The sequence below is a fragment of the Patiria miniata genome, unplaced genomic scaffold (assembly GCF_015706575.1).
Source record: "Patiria miniata isolate m_02_andy unplaced genomic scaffold, ASM1570657v1 HiC_scaffold_10, whole genome shotgun sequence".
NCBI classification, from domain to species: Eukaryota; Metazoa; Echinodermata; class Asteroidea; order Valvatida; family Asterinidae; genus Patiria; species Patiria miniata.
The window spans coordinates 3,572,873-3,597,882 of NW_024037048.1; the positions used below are offsets into that span (position 1 = coordinate 3,572,873).

At 42.0% G+C, this 25,010-nt stretch overlaps 2 protein-coding genes and 1 long non-coding RNA gene across 3 annotated transcripts; all 3 read right to left on the minus strand.

Annotated features, from left to right (window-relative positions):
- Positions 1-5,484: 5,484 nt before the first annotated feature.
- On the minus strand, positions 5,485-6,421 carry LOC119735696. The gene is made up of 3 exons (XR_005272212.1): positions 6,363-6,421; positions 5,791-5,855; positions 5,485-5,648 (listed from the first exon to the last, which is right to left on the minus strand). It is a non-coding gene; the product is annotated as an uncharacterized LOC119735696 (long non-coding RNA).
- Positions 6,422-6,466: 45 nt separating this feature from the next.
- Positions 6,467-11,871, minus strand: LOC119735702. The gene is made up of 2 exons (XM_038209560.1): positions 6,906-11,871; positions 6,467-6,651 (listed from the first exon to the last, which is right to left on the minus strand). Exon 1 carries the CDS (start codon positions 11,753-11,755, stop codon positions 7,556-7,558), a length of 4,200 nt encoding a protein of 1,399 aa, XP_038065488.1. The 5' UTR covers positions 11,756-11,871; the 3' UTR covers positions 6,467-6,651; positions 6,906-7,555.
- On the minus strand, positions 11,869-14,432 carry LOC119740208. The gene is made up of 2 exons (XM_038215422.1): positions 14,037-14,432; positions 11,869-13,782 (listed from the first exon to the last, which is right to left on the minus strand). The coding sequence occupies exon 2, from the start codon at positions 13,529-13,531 to the stop codon at positions 11,876-11,878; it is 1,656 nt and encodes a 551-aa protein (XP_038071350.1). The 5' UTR covers positions 13,532-13,782; positions 14,037-14,432; the 3' UTR covers positions 11,869-11,875.
- Between the last annotated feature and the right edge of the window lie 10,578 nt (positions 14,433-25,010).

The window sequence follows — 25,010 nt, forward strand, 5'->3', positions numbered from 1 at the left end:
TTCGTAAGACAAGAAAAGACAACATGAACGCATTTTATTTTTTAAAGAAGGGGGTCTACTTGTGTGTTTTTTTTAAAGCTGGGGAAAACATAAAATAATACGGAAGCGTAGAAGGGCCAATAAAATTTAAGCAAATTTAGTTCCTATCTCGCCGCGTCGAATCACTATCTCGCCGCGGCGAATCACTATCTCGCCGCGGCGAATCACTATCTCGCCGCCGCGAATTACTTTCTCGCCGCGGCGAGATAGTAACTTGCCGCGGCGAGACAGTAATTCGCGGCGGCGAGATAGGAACTAATTTTTTTCAAGACAAACAGAAAACCAGTGACTGAAAAAAATTTTTGAAACTAATATTCCCGACACTAATTTATTAAATCTCATCTTTTTGTTACATTACGCTACTTGCGCTTCTACTAAAAGCAAAACATTGCACACAGAATTGTAATTGTTGGCGTTACAGTTTGCGTATAACTTGTTTACACTGAACGTTATCAAATATACCATCAAGCAGATACCAAGCAATATGAAAGACAGGCCCAGCATCTTTGTTTATACAAGTATTTTCGAACAGAGGTCAGCCAGTTTCATAATTGTGAAATTGAAACCATCAGTTGTTTGGGAACGCTGAAGTTGTCTAAATCTGTACCATTATGTGGAAAAAAACACTGTGGTAAACTCTGTCTGTAAATACACGTATAGTGCAATGTTTCCAAAGCTATAGATAGCTTGCCTTGGCTGTGTGCCAAATATAGTTCAGGGTAAAATGTTAAGGTGGTCACTTTGAACCGGTTTTCCCAATATCCATTCACAACCGTAAAAACACCTTGCTCTTGTTGTCTTGGCTTTTCTCATATCTTGTTTTGGGTTTAGTTGTTTCTAGTTAGATGAAGAAGGGTCAGGTCGGGTAAGCTTGATTTGTTAGTACAATGTAAATGGGTTGGTAAGGATAATTTTTTTGGTCAAAGTTGAAAGATTGGAAACAAAAATGACGCTAAAGACAAAAAGCAAGACTGATTAAGTGGCAAAACCATCAGGTCATTTTCACCAAGGAGAAAACGGCAAAAAGAGACGTCTTATTTTCCAAAGGAGACTGTTCATGTGTGATCTACACTGAAACCTAGACTGGAAAAAAGTTGCATTATACACAACTTCAGCAACGTAGGAGAGATGAAGTGACAATGGCTTCATGGACACTTGCTAGTATGCACGGTCCGTATCATATCATCACGCGCGGTATCAGCGTGCATAGGCTGCCATGTGCACCACATCACACCACGCGCATGTCCGCATCGCTCGGCGGCGGAAAATTCGTATTATACTGCGCTGTTTCGCTTCACGTACGAGCGGTACGAACTCGAAATAAACATGAAAACTTACAAAAAAAGGTTACACAGAAAAGAGAAATAAAGTTCTGTAAATTATCTCCCAGAAATTAACTTTTCCATCGATTTGTTGTCACTATTACGATGTCAAAATTCGATCATTAAACACTACTCAATTCGATCATTAAACACAACTCATAGCGCCATGCGGGAACCAGTCTACCATTGTTGCATGTCTGACGCATGTACTTTCCACCACCGCGAAAGGAACGTGCCGAGTGTCGAGAAGAAAAAAAATACCGGAGGTTTCCTTTTAAATATAGCGATTGTAAGTACTATTATTTAATATATAAATACAACTACAGCAGAAGCGTCATAAACTTTTCTGACGTCAAAACGGTTGTTGACATTATTTTGAGAAGGTTTTCGTAAGACAAGAAAAGACAACATGAACGCATCTTTTTTTTAAAGAAGGGGGTCTACTTGTGTTTTGTTTTTAAAGCTGGGGAAAACATAAAAAATAATTGGACTGCTTGCATTATCTGCATGCAAACTACACCAGAAACACTACGTTGTCCACAAAAAGGTTTAAATTGTAACGCCGGAGAAGTATATGCTCAATTTCTGGCAAATGTTGAAGGGTTTAGGGCAATAAATGCATTGCCAGTTGATGTAGAATACGGAGCCGAAGGGACAGTATATAGAAACTTTTGTGGAAAATAATGCCTTGTGGCATCATTCTTGAGGTAATCATTTATGAGGTAATCATGACATAAGACATAATCATTGATCACAACAGGGGATAGGAGCGAGGGTGTAATGTACATGTACACACGTGTTTAATTTAATATGTTAAATTAGGAAACATCCCTCATTTTATCAAACTATTTGTATTTAAATCTTTTAAAGATAGTCTAAGAACAAAATTGGCAACTGCATTGATTTCCTTGATCTCAGAAACGTATATTAAAGGTAAATAAAAGGGCCAATGGCTTATTCCTCACTAATTTCTCAATTGTAATGTATAAGTGTGTAATAATTAGCCGATGACGTCATAATGACGTCATAAATGGCCCTTCCCATCATCCAATTTTTTGCATCCTACGTTTTTTCGAAAAGGTACACCAGGAGATGCTTTGGTGTGAAAATGGTGCTTTTGTCCACCCGTGTCACGATTTTTTCACTCAGGTACCTCACTTTTCCGCCTATCTTTGAAACAAGTTTAAACATTTAAGATGCTAATAATTAATTACAACTACTCTTTTGGCATAGAATTTGAACCTTTCTCTCTGACTTAACAACATCTCACAATAAGGGAATAACAGTGTGAGGAGCCGGTCTTCACTGCGTGATAATGACCGGGTGTTGGGGTGACCGCTGTCATGTTAATGGACCGAGACGAAGTCGAGGTCCATTAACAGCGGTCACCCCAACACCCGGTCATTATCACGCAGTGAAGACCGGATCCTCACACTGTTATTCCCATTAATAAATACCTTTATAACGAAATAAACAGTTAAAATGCTCCAATTTTGTGACTTTCTTTCGGCGATATTTCCAGACTTTTTTGTGTTCATGTTCATGGGCCATATTTTAGCTTAACAACGTTAACGACGTAAACTCAACAGAAACTGCTGTTACAAAGATGCTTGGTTTAGGAAAGGTAAATATGTCGGTGGGTGAAGTGTTCAAAGAAAATAAATCGTAGATCTACGCTTTCGTCGTAAACATCCTCAGTATATTCTGCACTGCTGTACGATGTCGTTTCAAAACTTTATTATGCGCGCGCACGCACGCATCCCTAGCAACTGTGTTGCGTACGCGCGCGTCAGTCTCACGCGATGGGGGTTGAGCGCATGTGCAGTGCTCAATTGTTAAAAGCTACCGCAGGACTGTTACTATATTTTGGCCAATCATTCGCTTGCATGGGGCTGAACGGGGCTGGATCAATGCTGGTTCAGGGGCCATTTATTCGCTTGATATTTGAAGCCGGTCCATTATCACCGTTAATGACCGGCAACGTGATCGAGTCTCGACCAATCAGAAACCATCAACTCTCCAAGGTATTTATTAATACCACATACTGTTTGCATTTTAAAACAAGGTGTCAAAGTGACTACCCCAAAATCCGAGATTTTAGCCGAAAAACTGGTTTTTGACCATAAAAGGTTTTTTTGACCCACAAACTCACCCTTAACTATATTCCATCCCTATGCCATACCACTCAAATAAAAGATCTTGTTGTCCCCTTTAATTTGATACCACATTTGTTGCTGTGATGCTTGTAGTTCTGAAGATTATTATCAATTTATATTTATTCATGTAATAATTAGCTGATGACGTCACAATGACGTCATACATGCCCTTCCCATCATATAGTTATAGGTATAGTTACAGCATACAATATACGCCCCAGCCTACGGTTCACTTTTATGATTCATAGATTCTTTCAACAGCAGCAGCGTTCCCATATAGGACTTAACTTGTTAAAAAGTCCCGCTAGTGACTGTTCAAAACTCATCCCCCCCCCCCCGTTTCAGCAACAAAAGTGCTCAAACTCTTTGCCAGGCTGCATAGCAACTAAGCCTGTTGGGGGTCTCGTTATCGGATTCCGTTGCTAATGCAGGTAAAAAATAAATGAACAATGAACAGTGAACAATAAAAACATTCTGAGCACGGGCATTTATTTTGCAACTATACCTTCAATGGTTGAACCCACCGATTTAATGACAGAAACCTACCGATTTAATAGCAGAAACCTACCGATTTAATGACAGAAACTTTGCTCAAAGTATTAGTCCGGGACTACAATCAAATACCGCATGGATTGTTCCGCCTCTCAGTGTGTTCACAAGAAAACAACATTTGAAGGTGGTTCCGGTGTCACATGAAAATCCGACTCCTATGAAAATCGGACCCCTACACTGTTAAAAATGCTGGGTAAATGCGCGCTGGGCAAACATTTGTTGGGCAATTTCCCCACAACAAAATGGATAAAAGTTTCAGTTGGGTTAAAAAGCACGGTGACCAACATTGGTCCAATCAGAATTTCTATGATTTGGACAAACGTTGTCCATTTATTTGGTGTCTATTTGATGGTTTGATAAACTTACTAATTAAAAACATTTTCCCCAAAAATGTTGGGAATTTTTACACTATAGAGGGCATTTTTAGCTAACGTTGCAGTGCACTGTTATTGGCAGGCCGGCCATATATCAGCATAGCTCGCGAGATGATTGGCGGTGGAGGAAGATTTGTTAAGAGAATGTGGGCTGTCGGACCTGAGTAGTACATATCTGGGTAAGAAATCAGTTTTCGTGTTTCCAAGATAATTAAGAAGCTAAAATAACTGTAATGTGCGAGTTTATTCAGAATGCTAATCGTCGCATCTTGGAGGTAGGCCTATAGCAAATTTCAGGCCCATAATTACGTACGTGTTGGCCACAGACATGTACACTAGTCTACATACGATACAATGTCACACAAAAGTAACAGTTATACAGAAATCGTTGGGATTGCTATTTCATGTCTCTTATATTGTACTGTTGAACATAAATATAAGTCCAATGAGGAGTTTGAGTTTGATTTAAAACTAAGGCAGGTTTCTCAAAACCTAAGGTGAATAAGTGGATGGACGGATAATTGTAGAAAAAAAGTGTCCAGAAACATTGGAAACAATTTCTGCCCAACGTTTTGAAGAAAACATATGTCAGAAAGTTGGGAACATTTCATTCCCAACACACATGGGCAAAGTAAATGCCTGAAAAATGGTTAAATAGTATTGTTTTAATTAAAATGAGACAGAGGCCATTTTGTTCCATGCATGCTTAACACGGGTTTACGCAGTGCCTTTTTTTCCCATTTGCTAGATTTTTTTTCAAGGGGGGGGGGGTTGCGATTGGGCTACTTGAAGTTGTTGAAATTTATTTAATCGAAATGTTTTGTCTTTCTTTGACTTTTCTTTTCATGAAGGACATCAAACATAAGCCAACATATGTGGACATCATTGATGAGACAAAACACCTCAGCCCTACGTGCTAGTCTTGTGCAGCTAACCTGTGCTGGAGCCAACGGGTGTGTTTGTGATAATCAAGAAACGGGATTTACCACAGCAGTCTCTGATGAAGGCCATCAATGTCATATGAATTGTAATGTAGTAATCCCACGTTGCCATGGAGATATAGGTTGCCAACCAATGAAGATCGACGGGAGGGGAAGTTGTTCCCAGAGATGGTAAGGGAGAGCAGATAATTCGACGGAACGTCACTCACACACAGACCAGGACGGTGGTTCAGATGTTTTTATTTTGCGTCTAATTTATTACCCCTGTGAACAATTACACAATCATATTAAAAGTTTAACTAAATTATACAGACTTCAGTATAAAGAAACAATCAACATAACCTTTGAATTTAATTCCCTAATAATAATGGACAATTATAAAGGCGTGCAGACTAGGTGCACTCACCCAACACTCGTTCTTGTCAATGTAAACAGCCGGCCAGGGCTGGCTCTCGCCTCGCTTCCCTCAAACTGTGAAATAATATGGATAGCCTACGTTACACTTTTTCAGTCGAGGTCCCCACTTTGTTACAGAATAGTCCAAGCAATAGACTGAAAAATATGGTCAAAACTATTAAATGTAAAGATCCTACTTGTGAGCAATTAAATAAGAAGGCAGGGATTCTGATGTGACACCATATGAATATCATACACTATGTTTTAATTATAAACCCCCTGATACAGCACTACGACTTGCAAAGCTGTCCCAAGCCACGCATACTGCGCGGCTGTACACTGCGTACAGCGTACGTGCGAGCTACACGGAAACATTAGTACATGTAGTACACAAGTCGCCATTGTGTTTCTTTGGCCCGAGCATAGCGTCAGCAAACATTGGATTTTGGCCCTTTTTGGGAACTATGTGCCCACCAAAATATCTCCCCATGATTCACACAATTATTGCGGACACACGTATTATATCAACAGATCTGAAAAAGTATTTCTAAAGACTAAAAGAGAATAAAAAGAGACCCTCACCAGAGATGTCCTTCTGACTTTTGTCAAAGCGACGCTGAAAGAGACCGAACGATGGCAAACTTATGTATCAGTGCGCTTTGTTTACATAAACATAGCTTAATGAATGTGGCTGCCTCGGGGCTCACTTGTGCCCAGAGGAGTTTCGGACTATAGTTCTCAAACTTATGAGAAAAGGACTCCCAAGTGACTGGTATTCGCAATCAATCCAGGAACCACACACAAAACACAATGAAGCCACTTGACAACATGGTGGTGATTGCTGATAGTAGATTGAGATTGAGATAACAATCTGCAATTTAATAAAGCAGAAAAAACACTAATAAGAAAACTATAATAAATGTACATGGAAAAGTCTATTCTATTAAACATGGCAAGTTGAGTCCAAAAAATGTGAAGTCTGATTTGTCAAATCTAAACACTATTTGCAGTTCAATCTGTTTTTTGCTGAATGAATAATCAACTGTAAAATCTCAGAAAATCCACTGAATTCTGTCTCTAAACTTATTAAAAGTAACTCATAAAATCAAGGAAAATGCTTCTTACCAAAATGGGGTCTTTCAAGGTCCACAAAGAGTGAATAAAGTGATGAAACTTGAAGAACTAAATCGCAATGAGTATGAAAACACTTGTCTCTGAAATCACATGGTCAGTAAATATGGCTGCCCATTGTTTATGTGGCAAGATTATGTGGTACTTGTACCCACACAAGGTCTCTGTATGCACATGGGAAGTGCACAAGGTCACTCTGGTGGTGGGAAGGAGGTTACTAATGTAACACATAAGTGGGCTCTTTCACTATTATAAGGTGAACATTAACTGTAGGCTCTTTCACTAAATATGCAGTAATACTCTAAAAAATGGAATTCTAAATTTAAACTATGAAAAACTTGTTAAGAAAATTAATAAACTTAAGACAAACTCACTGCACAGCTGCTGCAGTGACATGGCTCCTCTAACTGCATCTCGCAGTTAACAAACTAAAATCAAACCTGAACTTCAAAGATTAATGTCCATGAAAATGTCCCTTCATCTTGGTGGTCATCTTGTCTCGCACGCACTGCTCCTCAGATGCAGACTAGTGTTGGCTCAATAAATTGGTATCTACATACTAATGAGTAACAAGAACAGTTAAAATGTAAAGTTCATAAACTAAATAGATTGTCGTCAGCAGTGGGTCTCTTCTGGCAGGATCTTCAGTTTGGCTCTTCGGTGGGGACTTCTCTGGTCTCTTGAGCTTCAGGCTTCTCTGCGGGTACCAACAGGACAAGCTTGTGTACTGGTCTGTCAAGGAGTGATGGAGAGTGTTGCCGTCTGCCAAGGTTGTCTCGTGTGCCATCGGCCATCAAGAGCTTCACTGACCTGACTCTTCCGTCATTGCTCGGGTAGGTCTCCACTACGCGTCCCAGTGGCCACTGGTTCCTGGTCTGCTCACCTTCCTTGGAGATCACGACATCACCTACTTGTAGATCTCTTACTGGATTGACCCACTTTTTGCGCTCTTGAAGATGGTGCAGAAACTCCTTTCTCCATCTCACCCAAAACTCATTGGTCAAGAACTGGACACGTCTCCACCATTTGCGGGCATAGACATCTTCCTTCTGGAACTTTCCAGGCGGAGGCAGAACCACCTTGGGTTTCATGGTGAACAGATGATTGGGTGTCAATGGCTCTGGTGCGTCTGATGAGCAGAGATAGTCTGTCGTTAGAGGTCGTGAATTGATGATGCCTTCTACCTCAGTCATGAAGGTCCTGAAACATTCATCATCCAGTTGTGTCGTGGTTTTAAGAAGAAGACCCTCTAGTGCACGGCGTACTGTACCTATCTGTCTCTCCCACACGCCTCCCATGTGACTGGCATGCGGTGTGTTCAGCTTGAAGGGAATCCAGTCACAGTTGCTCTCTAACAGGTACTGGTGGACTCTGTCCTGCTCCATCTCAGCTAGCGCTTCTCTCAGCTCACTCCGAGCACCGATGAATGTTGTACCTTGGTCTGAACGCAGTTGACGTACAGGTCCTCTCCTGCTCTGGAATCTTGTAAGGGCATTGATGAAAGAACTTGCCGTTAAGGAATTTGCTGTCTCTAGATGAACACCTCTAGACGCCATACATGTGAACAGGACACCATAACGTTTCACTTGACTCCTACGCTCCTTCACCAAAAATGGACCGAAGTAGTCCACAGCGCAATAGGAAAATGGGGGCGCTGGCTCTAGTCGATCTACGGGTAGGTCAGACATCTTCTGTCGCTGCAGCGATCCACGCAGTTTGCGGCAGGTCACACATCTTGAGATGTAGTTGGACACAGCTGATGAACCACCAATCACCCAGTACCCTCTCTGACGTAGCTCGTTGTGTGTCATTCCTCTGCCCATGTGATTCACTTTCTCATGAATATGGCGAATCAACAACTGGGTGACATGACCTTTGTAAGGGAGAACGGCTGGATGCTTAGCTTCAATTGGAAGATCAGATCTGGCAATACGGCCACCCACTCGGATGATGCCATCGACATCTAGAAAGGGATCTAGCCGGTACAGACAACTCGTCTTCTTCAGGTAGTCATTTCTCACTCTTGCAGTCTTTCCATCGGTGACTTGCCCGATTACACCAAGTTCTTGTAGGGCCTGTAACTCGACACTGAAATGTTCATGCTGAACATTTTTGATGATTTCCATCTCTCCATTCTGTAGTTCTGCCACAGTGATTGCTTGCTTCGCAGGAGTGGAACAAACTTTCCCTTCACATGGTTTCTTCACTACTCTGTTCCTCAACTTTGTCTTCAACCTCAGACAAAGAGCGACTGCCCTGCAAGCTCTATTCCAGGATGAAAAGCAATCAAGTCGGCTCACTTCGAAGTGATGATGTCGTGCGTTGTTCTCAGCTGTTGTCACGAAAGCTGAGACTCTTTTCACATCTGGGTCTGATTCACTCAGTGGTGCAACTACGGCTGGCTGGGGTTGAAAGGGGCCATCCTTCTGCAAGAAATCTGGACCGGATAACCAGCAGGACTTCTCTATAAGTTCCTTTGCTGTCAGACCACGTGATGCTTCGTCAGCAGGATTTTCTTTGGTGTCTACGTACATCCATCTCTCTGGGTTAGTCAGACTTCTGATTTGCTGCACTCTGTTAGCAACATAGACATGGAATCGTCTTGCTTCATTGTTTATGTATCCCAAAACAATCTTGCTGTCTGTCCAGTAATATTCGTGGAGCATCTCGTAACATAGCTCTCGTCGCAGGAATTCACTCACAGTTGCTGAGACAGTTGCTGCTGCAAGTTCTAGCCGGGGGATGGTGACGAGCTTCAGAGGGGCCACTCTGGACTTACCGACTACAAAGGAACAATGTGCCTTATTGTTCTCATCGACTAGTCGCAGGTAGGAACACTGACCATAACCATCTTGGCTTGCATCGGAAAAATGATGCAATTCAACTGCTGTCACAGTTCCAAAATCCTTGGGCTTAAAACATCGCTGGATTTGGATCTTCTCTAAGCCGAGAACCTCTAAACGCCATTTCTCCCACTCAGGTTGTAGCATCTCTGGCACTGGACTGTCCCAATCAAGTTTGTCGCGACACATCTGCTGCAAAATTCTCTTCCCTCTGAGGGTTACTGGAGCCACATAGCCATTTGGGTCATAGATCGAACTTACAGTTGAAAGTATGCCTCGTCTTGTGAATGGTCTATCTTTCAACTCAATATGGAACTGAAAGGTGTCACTCTCGACACACCAAGTGACGCCCAGGGCTCTTTCCATTGGTAGTACATCAACCTTCAGATCTAGTTCCCTTGTACCACTGGCTCGCTCTTCTGCTGGGAATTTTTCCAACAGCTCTCTTTTGTTGGAGATGATTTTGTGCAGTTTCAACCCAGCTTTTCCACACAGATTCTGACTGGCTTTGATCAGTAATGATGCTCTTTCCACTGTGGGTAGTGACTTCAGTCCATCGTCTACGTAGAAATCATTACGAATGAAGTTTGCTGCCTCTGCTCCAAACTCATCCTCTCCGTCATCTGCTGCTCTCTTCAGCCCGAAGTTGGCACAGCCTGGTGAGCTAGCGGCCCCAAACACGTGAACTTTCATTCTGTATTCGACCACTGGCTTCTCTGGATCACCATTTTCCCACCATAGGAATCGCAGCAGGTCACGGTACTTCTCTTCTACATAGAACTGATGGAACATGCTCTTCACATCAACCATAAAGGCCACTTCTTCTTTCCTGAATCTACACAGAACACCGAGAAGACCATTGGTCAAGTCAGGACCTTGAAGGAGATGGTCGTTGAGTGAAACGCCTCCATATTTGGCTGAACAGTCGAACACCACTCTTATCTTGTCCGGCTTTTTGGGGTGATAGACTCTTGTGTGCGGCACATAGTTTACCTTTCCCTCATCAACTTCCAGTTGGTCTAGGGGGACTCTCTCTGCACACTTTGGGATAACATCTTTCATGAACTCCCTGTAGTCTTCACGAAACTTCACATTCTTTCGGAATCTGGCGGACAGCTGATTCCATCTCTTGACTGCAAGTTGGCGGTTGTTAGGCAGGGTCGCAGCGTCAGACTTCAGTGGTAGTGGCATTTCGTAGTGGCCATCGGATGCTTTCTTTATTCCTTTTTCCATCACGCTCAGGAACTTCTCGTCTTCTACTGAGTATGGCTTCCTCTGATGATTCTCGACAAAGTCGGATTCCAACACCTTGAGAACTTTCTCTGGGTTTAAGACTTCTTTCACCCTCGTACCATAGACGAAGTGTTGGTAGCTTTGTGGTTCAGCAGCAACCACTTTGTTGCATACTGCAGGTTGGTCATTGGTTTGTCGTGCAGCCTTGCAAACGTTCCCAATTACTCCCCAGCCTAGTAGTGACCTCTGGCCGTAGGGGTCATCCTCTCCACCGGCGATGATTTCTCTGGGTCTAACCACTCTTGGGCAATTGCTTCCGATGAGAAGAGAGATGTGCAGGGTTGGATCATAGGGCATGAGTTTATCTGCCAGAGACTTCAGGTGGGGCCAATGATGCACGACAGCAGGCTTCGGTATCTGAGACTTCTTGGCTGGAATGCAATCCCTCTCGAAGCAGACTGGAAGTTTAACAGTGTGTTCTCTACTGACATCAAGCACTTCAAGCCCGGATATTCGACTGCTGCTGATGCGGACGTTTTGTTCTTGCATTGTACTCAGCAACAACTGCGTCTCTGGTCCCTGCAGGTTCATCTTTTCACACAAACTCTTTGACACGAAGCAACTGTTGGATTGTTCGTCCAAGATGGCATATTCGAGGAACTCCCTCGCTGGATCACTCTCACTACGAACCAACACTGGTATAATCATGGAGTGGTCACCTTCTCCTTCTTGGTCTGGTTGGGAACACACTTGGATACAGTTGGACATTCCCTCATCTCGTTTGGGGTGCACAGCAATGACTTCTTTGGGTGGGGATGAATTGTTTGGGACTTTGTCAGCTGGTTGTTTACTTGCCGCTGCTGACTGGGGGTTACTTGAAGCAGTTTCTTATGGCCGTCTCTGTTGGAAGTTGCGATGGAGACAGGTCAAATGGGCACCAGCGCAGATCCGACAAACTTTTTTGTCGTTACACTCTCTCACTTGATGATCACTGGAACGTGCACAGCCCATGCACAGTCTCTTCTTGAAGAAGAAATCCTTTCGCTCAGCGAAAGGCTTGCGCAGAAAGCGCTCACAGTCATCCAGGAGGTGACGCTTATTGCAGAAGAGACAGCTCTTGTCACTGGACAACTGCACTCTGCTTGTTGGTTCACCTCGACTGGTACTAGTCGCAAAAACACTGGTGTTCTTTTTCGGAGCACTTCCTGCATTTGAACGTTGTTTGTCCTGACTTCGAACCACGCTCTGCAACTCCGGAATGTTTGCCCTGTCTGCTGCAATCTTCACGAGTTTGACAAACTCGCTGAATGGGGGGAAGGAATCCTGACCACGGATCTGTCTCCAATAGTCAATCTTGTCCCGCCACTTTGTCTCGAGGTTGAATGGCAGTTTCTCGACTAGACGAGCATTCTCACTGGCGTAGTCCAGCACTCCAAGGCTTGCTGTGGTTGCTCGTGCTGCCTCTACTTTCCCCAGAAAATCAGAGAAATCTCTCAAGCCTGCTGCATCCCTCGGCGTTAACCTCGTCCACTGACGGAGTTTGCTTATGAAAGCAGTGCTCACTACACTACTGTTTCCGTACCTCTCGTTCAATACTTTTCTTGCCTGCGTGTAGGCCTCTTCAGTGCCGATGAGCATGTAGTGCTCCACTAGGTGCTTTGGTTTCCCCGTCACATATTGATTGAGGTAGTTAAGCTTGGTGTCGGCGTCAAGGGGTTGGCTGTCGATAAGGGAATTGAAGGAGTTCCGCCACAGGGGGTACTGTAGTGGATCACCGTTGAATTGGGGGATGGCTATCTTTGGTAGCTGGCTAGATGCAACAAGGCGTTTGTTTACATCACGCTGTTGTCTACTGGACTCGGCCAACTGTGTAATGCACTTCTCAAGTGCCGACGACATCGTCATCCGTCCTCCTTCACTTTGGTGATGAGACTGATGTGCACTGGACTGTTCATCAGATCTGTTCTGATTGGCTGATGTAACCATGGCAACTGGTTGGAGTGACGCATTGTCCACATATGCGCTTTCACTTTGGGGCACAGATGGACACAGTGGAGGGGGGTGATCACTTTGATGCGAGTTGAGGAATCTCTGCATATGTTCATGTTTGTCGGCGGGGATGCCGGACAGTTCTGATGATATTGAACTGTTGTCATCCCGCTCCAGCGATGAGTACACCTCCATCACAGCTCGGGTTTCGGCCAATTTCCTCTCTATCTCAAGTTGTTCTAACTTTTTATCTCTCTCGATCTTCATTTCCTCCACTTTCTTTGCCGCCTCCAACTCCAGGAGTTTCAGCTGTTTTTCTTTCTCTGCAAAGTCTAGCTGGACCTGCAGAGCAGCCGCTGTTTTCGCTAGTTCCAGCTTTTCTTCCTGATGCCGTGCATATGATGATGTAACGGACACGGCATGACTGGCTCGACTGGAACTCTTACTTGACTTGTAAGACGACACATGACCAGCGTGACTTGCTGCTCGACCGGCGTTACTCTTCTTTGACTCGTCAAACTTATGACTAGAAGACGACTGGATTGGTAACGACATGACGTGGGTTTATTCACTCTGCATGCTCTGGAACGACTGGACTTTGGTTGTGACTTTGATTGTTATTGTGGCTGCCTCGGGGCTCACTTGTGCCCAGAGGAGTTTCGGACTATAGTTCTCAAACTTATGAGAAAAGGACTCCCAAGTGACTGGTATTCGCAATCAATCCAGGAACCACACACAAAACACAATGAAGCCACTTGACAACATGGTGGTGATTGCTGATAGTAGATTGAGATTGAGATAACAATCTGCAATTTAATAAAGCAGAAAAAACACTAATAAGAAAACTATAATAAATGTACATGGAAAAGTCTATTCTATTAAACATGGCAAGTTGAGTCCAAAAAATGTGAAGTCTGATTTGTCAAATCTAAACACTATTTGCAGTTCAATCTGTTTTTTGCTGAATGAATAATCAACTGTAAAATCTCAGAAAATCCACTGAATTCTGTCTCTAAACTTATTAAAAGTAACTCATAAAATCAAGGAAAATGCTTCTTACCAAAATGGGGTCTTTCAAGGTCCACAAAGAGTGAATAAAGTGATGAAACTTGAAGAACTAAATCGCAATGAGTATGAAAACACTTGTCTCTGAAATCACATGGTCAGTAAATATGGCTGCCCATTGTTTATGTGGCAAGATTATGTGGTACTTGTACCCACACAAGGTCTCTGTATGCACATGGGAAGTGCACAAGGTCACTCTGGTGGTGGGAAGGAGGTTACTAATGTAACACATAAGTGGGCTCTTTCACTATTATAAGGTGAACATTAACTGTAGGCTCTTTCACTAAATATGCAGTAATACTCTAAAAAATGGAATTCTAAATTTAAACTATGAAAAACTTGTTAAGAAAATTAATAAACTTAAGACAAACTCACTGCACAGCTGCTGCAGTGACAATGAAAGAGAGCCTAGTATGAAATATATCCCCTTGAAACTAGATAAATTGGGATTTCCTTAACTACCCCACATAATAGAATCATTACAAAATCAATTAATACAAAAGATCTCGTAGTTATTTGAAGTAAAGTGTGGGTCTATTTTCCAACGGCGCACGGACATCTTTGATTAGACCGTGCAGAGCACTTTGCGGCGGCAACTCCCTATTAAAGGAGCACGCTGCGCTATCATTAAAGGGGCAACTAGTCATCATTATCAAATCCCCACAGTAACAAGAGGCAATCATCGTTAGGTGACATTTTTGTTGAGCTGTCTTGATTTAAGTTATATTTATATTTTGTAGTACTTGAAACATCAAGTCATCAATATTTGTTATTGTCAGTTAATTAAGAAAACCTTGCGGATTAATTTTAATAATCTCTTTGAAAATCGTATTTCAAAAATCAGCTCACAAATGAATGTATCCTCCACAAATATAGAGTGCTAGATATTTTGGTTAAAATGCCTCATGATTGATAGACATGTTTTTAAGATAAATTTACAGTTTATGAGACAAATACAGACTCCAAGCCAACAAATAATGGGGGTGCACTCATGCTACCATGAGACGCATCTACCATTTTGCATATAAAGGACCTAATTCCAATATCAAGCATAATTTCAAACAGTTTGAATTGTAACAGAATGCAATCATCGTTAGTTTACTTTGTTTACAAAATGCTGTCTTGAATTGAATTATACTTAATTCTGAAATAATTGATCACCAAGTCATCAACATATATTTTTGAGACCATGCTGTTTTGATTTCAGTTAGTATTTAATTCTGTAGTAATTGAAAACCAAGTCATTGACGTGAACTGTTTTGAACATGTTGTCTTGATTGAGTTATATTTAATTCTGAAATAATTGAACATCAAATCATCAATGTGTAGGCCTATATTTTTCTAAACATAATGAATTGATTTGAGTTCTATGTGATTCTGAAATATTTGAGCACCGCAAGTCATGAACGTATTTTTTTTTGGAAATGCCGTCTTGATTTGATTCACATTTTGTGTTAATTGAACACCAAGTCATCAACCTATCATTGTCAATTGGTCAAGGGAAACTTTACAGATGTAATTTTAATGATTTCTTTGAAAAATCGTATTTTAAAATGATGATTGCTAAAAAAACTTCGGTACTGTGTTCAACTCTCCTTTAAATGCTTTACAGGTTTTGCTTTAAACTTTTCAATTTAAAAGTGTTCAAAAGTGTTCAAATGTTTGCTGTTTGATGATGTTTGTAATAAAATATAATTTAAGAAAAAAAAAGCCTCGCTTTAAAGGTATCCCTTATTTAGGCATTCTGCAAACACCAATTATTGGTCAACAAAATTGCCCTAAAATTGAGCAAATCTATAAAATGTAGTACCCAACATCTGAGTCTTCTTAGTACCCAATAATTGAGAAAAAAAACTAACCAACAACGTGTCAAAATTATTGACCATTTTTCGGTTAATGGCTTACCACCAATTGGTTCTTTACATTTACCCAACTAATGGTGATTCAAAGTACCCAACTGTTCCTTCTTTACATTTACCCAACTAATGGATGATTCAAGGTACCCAACTGTTCCTTCAACTCAAGCATTAAGGAGATAATCCAGGGTAAATCGAAGCCAATTAGTGCAATGAATCATGTGTGCAAAAGACCATTCATGTAAGTCGGCAAAATGACGACTTATATCATATTTCGGCATTCGCGTAAGTCGTCACAAATTCTCGGGTCCCGAGAGTGCCGGTTTAGCCGGAGTTTACTGTATATTTTTGGATCTCGACCCCGCGACGAATTCATGCAAAAACAAACACTGATTTAAAGTACAGCCAGGCACCAGATTATTCCGTACCTCATTTGCATTTCGCTCGTACCCCCCGCCCTGCAAACAGGGCGCTGGGAAAGGTAGACTTGGCCCAAGTCTGGGTGGCGCACGGTCTGTGCCTATAGTAAACCATGCATAGCACATACGTCAGGTTAAAAACGTACATGTACATGCTATTTTCAAGTGATGCAGCGCTACGTATCATATGATAAACAGCAGCAGCGAGTGTGTGAGTGTTGCGTGCTACGTCACAGGTCACGCAAATCTATCCAATGATAGCTCAAAGAGATCAGCCCTTCCAAGCGTCCTGTTTGCACAGCGAGGATACCAGCGAAATTTTTTGAACATGCAAATGATCCAGTACCAGGGTGCGAGCAGGTAGTGGTGGGACCCACTGCTCGACACCATGGGAACGAGGTTGGGTGCCCACAATCAACCCCTGGCAATAGACCCACAACTGCTGCATATGAAATCACATATCAATGGAGAATTTAAACAGGGATCCCTTCACCACTTCTGTGTATTTAATTTTATAGAACAAAGCATGCTTATTTTATTGTGAACATTGTCATAACACTATGACTACATCTTTATTTAAAAAAAAAGAAAAGAAAGATTGACAACCCCAAACAACTCGGGGCTTTTTGGCCAGAAGTATATTCGACCATACAATTACTACCAATAGTCAATAGAACATTTATTTACTACCACTATACTTTATTTTTTTTAGTACAAAGCAAGCTTTGTAAAAAAATGTTTGGAATTGATCGGTATCGATACCATTACAAACATCCTGGGGATTGGAGGATGTATGTGAAAATTCCTTGTCCGTACTCAAATTTAATCAGGGTATTTTTATGAAGACAAATATAGGTCATGGTGATTACTCTACTTTCACAGAGCCCAACCCCCTTCAAGTTATGGCGAAGGAATTGTGTTATTTTGTGCAGAACAAAAAAAAATATTACACCAAGTAGATTGTCCTAAATAGTAGGTGGTATAATGAATTCGCCTAAACTGAGAACCTCCGTGAGAGTACACTGATCATGTGCCTGGCTGGATATTGGGCATCCTTGGTGCCAGGCGGTGCGATTTCTAACTACAATTCAGGGACTCTGGCCCTTATGTTGTTGAACTTTCAAAGCTAATTAAAAGGTTCACCCCTCCTCTCTCTTTGAAAAAAACATTCAACAAAGTTACCACAAATGTTTCCAAAATGTGTGGGGATGCATACAACACACAATTACACATCTGAAACAATTACGATCTGAACAAAATAGGGATATTTACAGACCATGTTACCTGTGATGTCATACCAACGGGCAACCGAGTACAATCCAAACGTTTTAGAATATTTTGCATGTTATTTTGCCCACATTACCGAGTTTTATCGTTACTTTCTCACCAATCTTAATCCATTCATTATTATTTGTAAACGAAAGTAATGATAAGAGGCTAGGAGTAGACATCGCCTAGTGACTTTGTAAGGATCCCACTTCTGGGCAATGTCGCCACTGTGTGTGTGGTAGGTCCATCCTACACTGAAGTTAGATCATGCAGATCTCACATGAATTAATAAGATTTTCTTACAAACCTTAGAAATCAAAATATAAAAACCTTCCGAAACAACGAAGGACCATTACTTTTCGAAATATCGCCCCCTTTTCTTTCTTTGTTTCCGTTTCCCCCTCTGCGACCCTTCCCCTGGCCACGCCTCCCCCTTTTCCCACTAGTGGATCGTGAGGTAACGCCAGTCCATGCGGTCTTCCCGGTACTGTTGAACTGATTCTTGAAGTCAATGAGGTTCATAGGTTGCTTGCTGATTGGTCGGAAGGCCTTGATGGGCGACTCGCTCAGCCGGGGATTGAAAAGCATCCTCTTGTACTGTCTGTGAGCTGTCGTCGTCCGAATCGGAGTCTCCGTCTGGCTCCCCATCCCAAGATGAGAAATCGCCAGCAGTATGGCTCATGTCACTTGTGGTGCCTGACTGGTCTGTGTTGCTGCTGAGAGGGACAAAAAAAGAGCACAATAAAACATTACAAAACTACCTATAGCTAAGTCAGTCAGATCCAAATGTGGTATTTTGAAGCTTAAGCAAGGTATGAGTGCAATGTGCAAATCCTAGTGTGATAAATACGGTGTATTCTGGTGAGAATTACTTCACTAGATGTCTCACAACTATTTCGGGACTCAAGATAAGACGAACTATTTCAATTGATAATTAATAAAATTGTCGCATTAATGAATACAGACTGAAGCTTCTTTGGTTTGAAACAGAAGGGGAAAAATCCTGATCTCGCCTCTACTCAGGGGCGGATCCAGGAATTTTTGCAGGTGTTTTTAATCAGCAGATCAATGCTTAAATGTAGACAGGTTGTTTTTTCTTTGGTTTTTTTCCGGACACTTAGATTCGTAAAATCAATAAGTGGGGGAGGGAGGGGTGGGTCTAACACTATATTACAGGATAGTGTACAAATACTCTCGTAACCAAGCAGGCTCTGTCCGTGTTTTGTGCACAGGCGTATATTAATACCAGCATCATTGGTTTTGGGTGTCAGAGTAGGGGGGGGGGTAGCATTATATCTGATGAATTTCTATGGAAAAACAAATTGACAGAGCGGAGGGGGGGGGGGGGGGGCGCCTGCTCTATAACAAGTTCTTGCAACCCCTGAGAACATGAACTCTATTTTTCCTAAACTGTATACAATAATGTTATAGTGAGCAAACACACGGCACTGGGAGATGACAACCTTCACGTGGTCCACCCTGTTTCTATACTAATGTTATCAAACCGATGTAGGCCTATGCAACAAAACGCAACTTTAATAGCGCTTTGTCTACTTGTACTGACTATCTGTAATTTCTTACTATTGCCATTTCTTAAGCGGTTTGTGACGAAACACTCATGTCACGGCCCTTTTTCAAGGCTAATCAACCAGCACATTCGGAAAATTCCTTCGCATCTACCAACTGAATGGAGAGGTATGTCTCAGGCAAAGAATGAATTCCTCTCAAGAGCCGCCAAGGAACTCATCGTGGATATTCTTCTCCTGCAAGAGGACCCATATCAGATCACCAGTATGTCTCAGGCAAAGAATGAATTCCTCTCAAGAGCCGCCAAGGAACTCATCGTGGATATTCTTCTCCTGCAAGAGGACCCATATCAGATCACCAAGCTCGAACCTATCCCCAAGAGCTCTATGCTGACTTCTGCAACGTACCGAAAGAAGCAGCCAAGAAGCACATCGCTCGAGGTTTCCGCAAATACTACACCCCTTGCTGGCTCCCAGAATCTGAAAAGCTACTCAAACAATACGAAGCCTCAGGTAACCCAGATGTTGCTACAAAACTGCTCGACTCCTTGGAGGCAGCCAGACGTCATCGCTGGCAAGAGACTGTGAGAACATTGACTTCACTAATTCCAGCAGGAAAGTTTGGAAGCTACTCAAAAATCTCGGAACCCAATACCAACCACCCAAGTTATCGGCTGAAGCTGTTGCATCACGCATGCTTCAGAAATCAAAGGTGGCCTCAACTAAAGAAGCTAGACTACAAGCGAGGCAGAACCTGTCACAGAGCACCTCTTCTTCTCTTTCTACAAGCTCTTTGGCCAACCCATGCTCTATGGGCGATGTGGATAAAGGCCTACCTTCAACAAAAGCTGAGAAAGCAACTGGAATCGATGGCATGTACCCAGAATTCCTGAAGAACCTTGGCCGCAAGGGACGAGACTGGCTGGCTTCACTCTTCACTTACATCCACTTGACGGGAGTTATCTCACGACCCTGGAGAGAGGCAAAAGTCAGTGCCATATAAAAGCCAGGTAAGCCGGCTGATGACCCTGGCAGCAATCGGCCCATCTCACTCCTCTGCACATCATACAAACTGCTTGAGCGCCTCCTATACTTGCCAGGATTTGTCCACTAGTAGAATCCATTATTCCATCCTGCCAAATGAGCAAGCAGGCTTCCGACCTGGCAGGAGCTGTGCCGATCAAGTGCTATAGCTCTCACTACCTTCATCGAGACTGGCTACCAACGAGCTTATAAAACAGGCGTGGCCTTCATCGAGTGGACAGCTCTTAACATTATCAGAAAAGCTCATTACCTGAACAAAAATTAATGGAAGATGATAGACAGCCCTGCGTGTGACTGCGGACATCCTGATCAGACTGTCCAGCACGTCGTTTATATCAGTGCTGCTCCACGAGCAGTTCCTCATTCAATTCCATTTTCTGTTCCTACTCTAGTCAATTTCAGCTACTCACTCAGTTCAACTTATTCAGTTCATTCGATTTAATCTTCGTCCCAGTTCAATCAATCAATATGTATTAAAATGTTGTTGTGGAATAAATGGTCAGCCAAAGAATTGTGTATCTACTTATCCATTTCCCACAATAGGCTTCGAGTTTGTCATTTTTCAATATTTTCAAGCGTCACGAATATTCATAAGGTTCTATCCAGATGGAATGCAATTACACAGTTTTACGACTCCCTTCTTCACGTGTTCTCCACCAATTAAATGTTAATGTTTTTGGTTGGTTTCTATTGGTCCACATCGAGGCCCACGCGAAGTTACGCAGAGTCACGCTATTGCTAATAACGCGCACGTCATACGTCAACGTTGCGGCAAAACCGGCCATCGTATATCGTACCGGTTGACCAAGTTTTTTTTGCTCGGCATCTAGTGGCCCAGCCGAGTGGTATGTGGGACACTAGACTAGGGCGGTTATTGGGCGAGTATCCGGTGAAGAAACCCTGCACTCTAAAAAATAAGTGTAAATATTTGTTGTGTAAAACTGTTGGGTACAAAAATTGTGTAATTTCTGCTCAATATTGAGCAAAATGAAAATTTCGCGTGTACCTCCCACTTGTGTCACAATGTGTTACACATGAAAATGGTAAAATAGTACCTAACATTGAGTACAAGTCCCAGCAGCACAGGCAAAAAGTTAAAATCATGGTATTATTACCCAAGTGATGGGTTAAAGAAACTGGATTTACCCCAAACTGTGTAACAATTCTTTCATTGTACACGGCGCAGAGTTCAATTTACCACGGCATTAGTAAAATGTTACCTTTGTACTGAGTAAACTGACGCACGTGACAACTTTACCCAATATTGTGCCAGCGTAATATCAAATCATGTAAAAGATGACCGCCGCTTGCCAGACCTTAACAAGTTAGGGATTTTGAAGACGTAATTCCTTTGTTCCAGGTAAGTCAGTGAAATGAATTTCAGTGTCGTTTCCTCCAAATGGGATGCTGATGTATAAGGATTAATATCGGAGAGATTGGAGAAGTGACACGCTTATTATTTAGACATTATTTGCAACATGGTCTTCACGCTCCTCCATGCACGTTTACATGCATGCGTTTGTATAGTGAGTTTTCTCATCTAGAAACACACAGTTAAGTGACCGAAATTTGGGGAAACAATTAATGAGTTGATTGATGGAAATTCTAACACCCCTGCCAATCTGGTATTATTTATTCCACGTTCCTCGTAATAATCCTCATGCATCAGCACCATATTTGGGAAAATATCTTATTCATTTTACTGACTTCAAAACCCTGGATTCAGTTATTGAAATTCCTCGCTTGTCAACGCCCCGCGATTGCTGTCTCTAGCATGCAATTCACATTGCAGAGTTCAAAGTTGAATAAAACCGAGAGGGTCAATATACAAAGATGCACAATAACTGATTTAAAAACAATCCAAGTGTAACATCGCATTGGTAAACTTTCTTACACAACTTCGTTGTGCAAACATGTAACACAATTATGGGTACAAGTTACACTGAAATGAGTACTTTTCTACACTCTAGCTGTTGTGTAAAAAAGAAAAATACACAAGTTGACGACGATGTTCCCTTTTTACTCTCGAAAAGGTAGTAATTTTACCCAATTCTGAGCAACTATTTTTTAGAGTGTGTCTCACGGCCTTTCAGCACGGATGAAATTTGGTGGCGCCCCCCCCCCCCCCCCATTGTAGCCTCAAGCCCCCCCCCCCCAACTCCACGTCCCCTAGGATGAAAACCGTGGCTACGCAGCTGCCTCTTTGGCGTTCCATAGGAGCCGGAGGGATCGCAACTGTCGTGCCCGACGCTCACCGATACAAAATAGTATTTCGCCGCGGTGAGATAGATATTCGCCGCGGCGATATAGTAATTTACCGCGGCAAGATAGTAATTCGCCGCGGCGAGATAGAAACTAAATTTTTCTTAAATTCCTTTGGCCCTTCTACGCTTCGTAAAATAAGACAAACAGAAAACCAGTGACTGAAAAAAAGATTTTGAAACTAATATTCCCGACACTAATTTTTTATCTCATCTTTTTGTTATATTACGCTACTTGCGCTTCTAATAAAAGCAAAACATTGCACACAGAATTGTAATTGTTGGCGTTACAGTTTGCGTATAACTTGTTTACACTGAACGCTATCAAAATCAAGCAGATACCAAGCAATATGAAAGAAAGGCCCAACATATTTGTTTTTACAAATATTTTTGAATGGAGGTCAGCCAGTTTCATAATTGTGAAATTGAAACCATCAGTTGTTTGGGAACACTGAAGTTGTCTATATCTGTACCATTAATGTTGCACTCAATAAAAAATGAACCTTAAACAAAAACACTGTGGTAAACTCAGTCTGTAAATACACGTATAGTGCAATGTTTCCAAAGCTATAGATAGCTTGCCTTGGCTGTGTGCCAAATATAGTTCAGGGTAAGATGTTAAGGTGGTCACTTTGAACCGGTTTTCCCAATATCCATTCACAACCGTAAAAACACCTTGCTCTTGTTGTCTTGGCTTTTCTCATATCTTGTTTTGGGTTTAGTTGTTTCTAGTTAGATGAAGAAGGGTCAGGTCGGGTAGGCTCGGGTATGGTTGATTTGTTAGTACAATGTAAATGGGTTTGTAAGGATAATTTTTTGAGTCAAAGTTGAAAGTTGAGCAAGAAAAATGACGCTAAAGACAAAAAGCAAGACTGATTAAGTGGCAAAACCATCAGGTCATTTTCACCAAGGAGAAAACGGCAAAAAGAAACGTCATATTTTCCAAAGGTGACTGTTCATGTGTGATCTACACTGAAACCTAGACTGGAAAAAAAGTTGCATTAATACACAACTTCAGCAACGTAGGAGAGATGAAGTGACAATGGCTTCATGGACACTTGCTAGTATTCACGGTCCGTATCATATCATCACGCGCGGTATCAGCGTGCATGGGCTGCCACGTGCACCACACCACGCGCATGTCCGCATCGCTCGGTGGCGGAAAATTCGTATTATACTGCGCTGTTTCGCTTCGCGTACGAGCGGTACGACCTCGAAATAAACATGAAACGGAAAAAAGGGTTACACAGAAAAGAGAGATAAAGTTCTGTAAATTATCTCCCAGAAATGTGCTTTCTCCATCGATTTGTTGTCATTATTACGATGTCCAAATTCGATCATTAAACACTACTCAATTCAATCATTAAACACTACTCATGTAGGCCTATAGGCAGACTGTTCCCTTGGCTATAGCGCCATGTGGGAACCAGTCTACCATTGTTGCATCTTTGACGCATGTACTTTCCACCACCGCGAAGGGAACGTGCCGAGTGTCGAGAAAAAAAAGAAATACCGGAGGTTTTCTTCTCAATATAGCGATTGTAAGTATTTAATATGAACAAAACTACAGCAGAAACGTCATAAACTAGCTTTTCTGACGTCAAAACGGTTGTTGACATTATTTTGAGGTTTTCGTAAGACAAGAAAAGACAACATGAACGCATTTTATTTTTTAAAGAAGGGGGTCTACTTGTGTGGTTTTTTTAAAGCTGGGGAAAACATAAAATAATACGGAAGCGTAGAAGGGCCAATAAAATTGAAGCAAATTTAGTTCCTATCTCGCCGCGTCGAATCACTATCTCGCCGCGGCGAATCACTATCTCGCCGCGGCGAATCACTATCTCACCGCGGCGAATTACTTTCTCGCCGCGGCGAGATAGTAACTTGCCGCGGCGAGGTAGTAATTCGCGGCGGCGAGATAGGAACTAATTTTTTTCAAGACAAACAGAAAACCAGTGACTGAAAAAAGTTTTTGAAACTAATATTCCCGACACTAATTTATTAAATCTCATCTTTTTGTTACATTACGCTACTTGCGCTTCTACTAAAAGCAAAACATTGCACACAGAATTGTAATTGTTGGCGTTACAGTTTGCGTATAACTTGTTTACACTGAACGTTATCAAATATACCATCAAGCAGATACCAAGCAATATGAAAGACAGGACCAGCATCTTTGTTTATACAAGTATTTTCGAACAGAGGTCAGCCAGTTTCATAATTGTGAAATTGAAACCATCAGTCTGTTGTTTGGGAACGCTGAAGTTGTCTAAATCTGTACCATTAATGTTGAAAAAAAACACTGTGGTAAACTCTGTCTGTAAATACACGTATAGTGCAATGTTTCCAAAGCTATAGATAGCTTGCCTTGGCTGTGTGCCAAATATAGTTCAGGGTAAAATGTTAAGGTGGTCACTTTGAACCGTTTTTCCCAATATCCATTCACAACCGCAAAAACACCTTGCTCGTGTCTTGGCTTTTCTCATATCTTGTTTTGGGTTTAGTTGTTTCTAGTTAGATGAAGAAGGGTCAGGTCGGGTAGGCTCGGGTATGGTTGATTTGTTAGTACAATGTAAATGGGTTTGTAAGGATAA

What these genes read in the sequence shown, in the direction of transcription:
- LOC119740208 (XM_038215422.1), bottom strand. Translation starts at nt 13,531, where the DNA reads ATGTCGTTACCAATCCAGTCGTCTTCTAGTCATAAGTTTGACGAGTCA.
- LOC119735702 (XM_038209560.1), bottom strand. Translation starts at nt 11,755, where the DNA reads ATGTCCAACTGTATCCAAGTGTGTTCCCAACCAGACCAAGAAGGAGAA.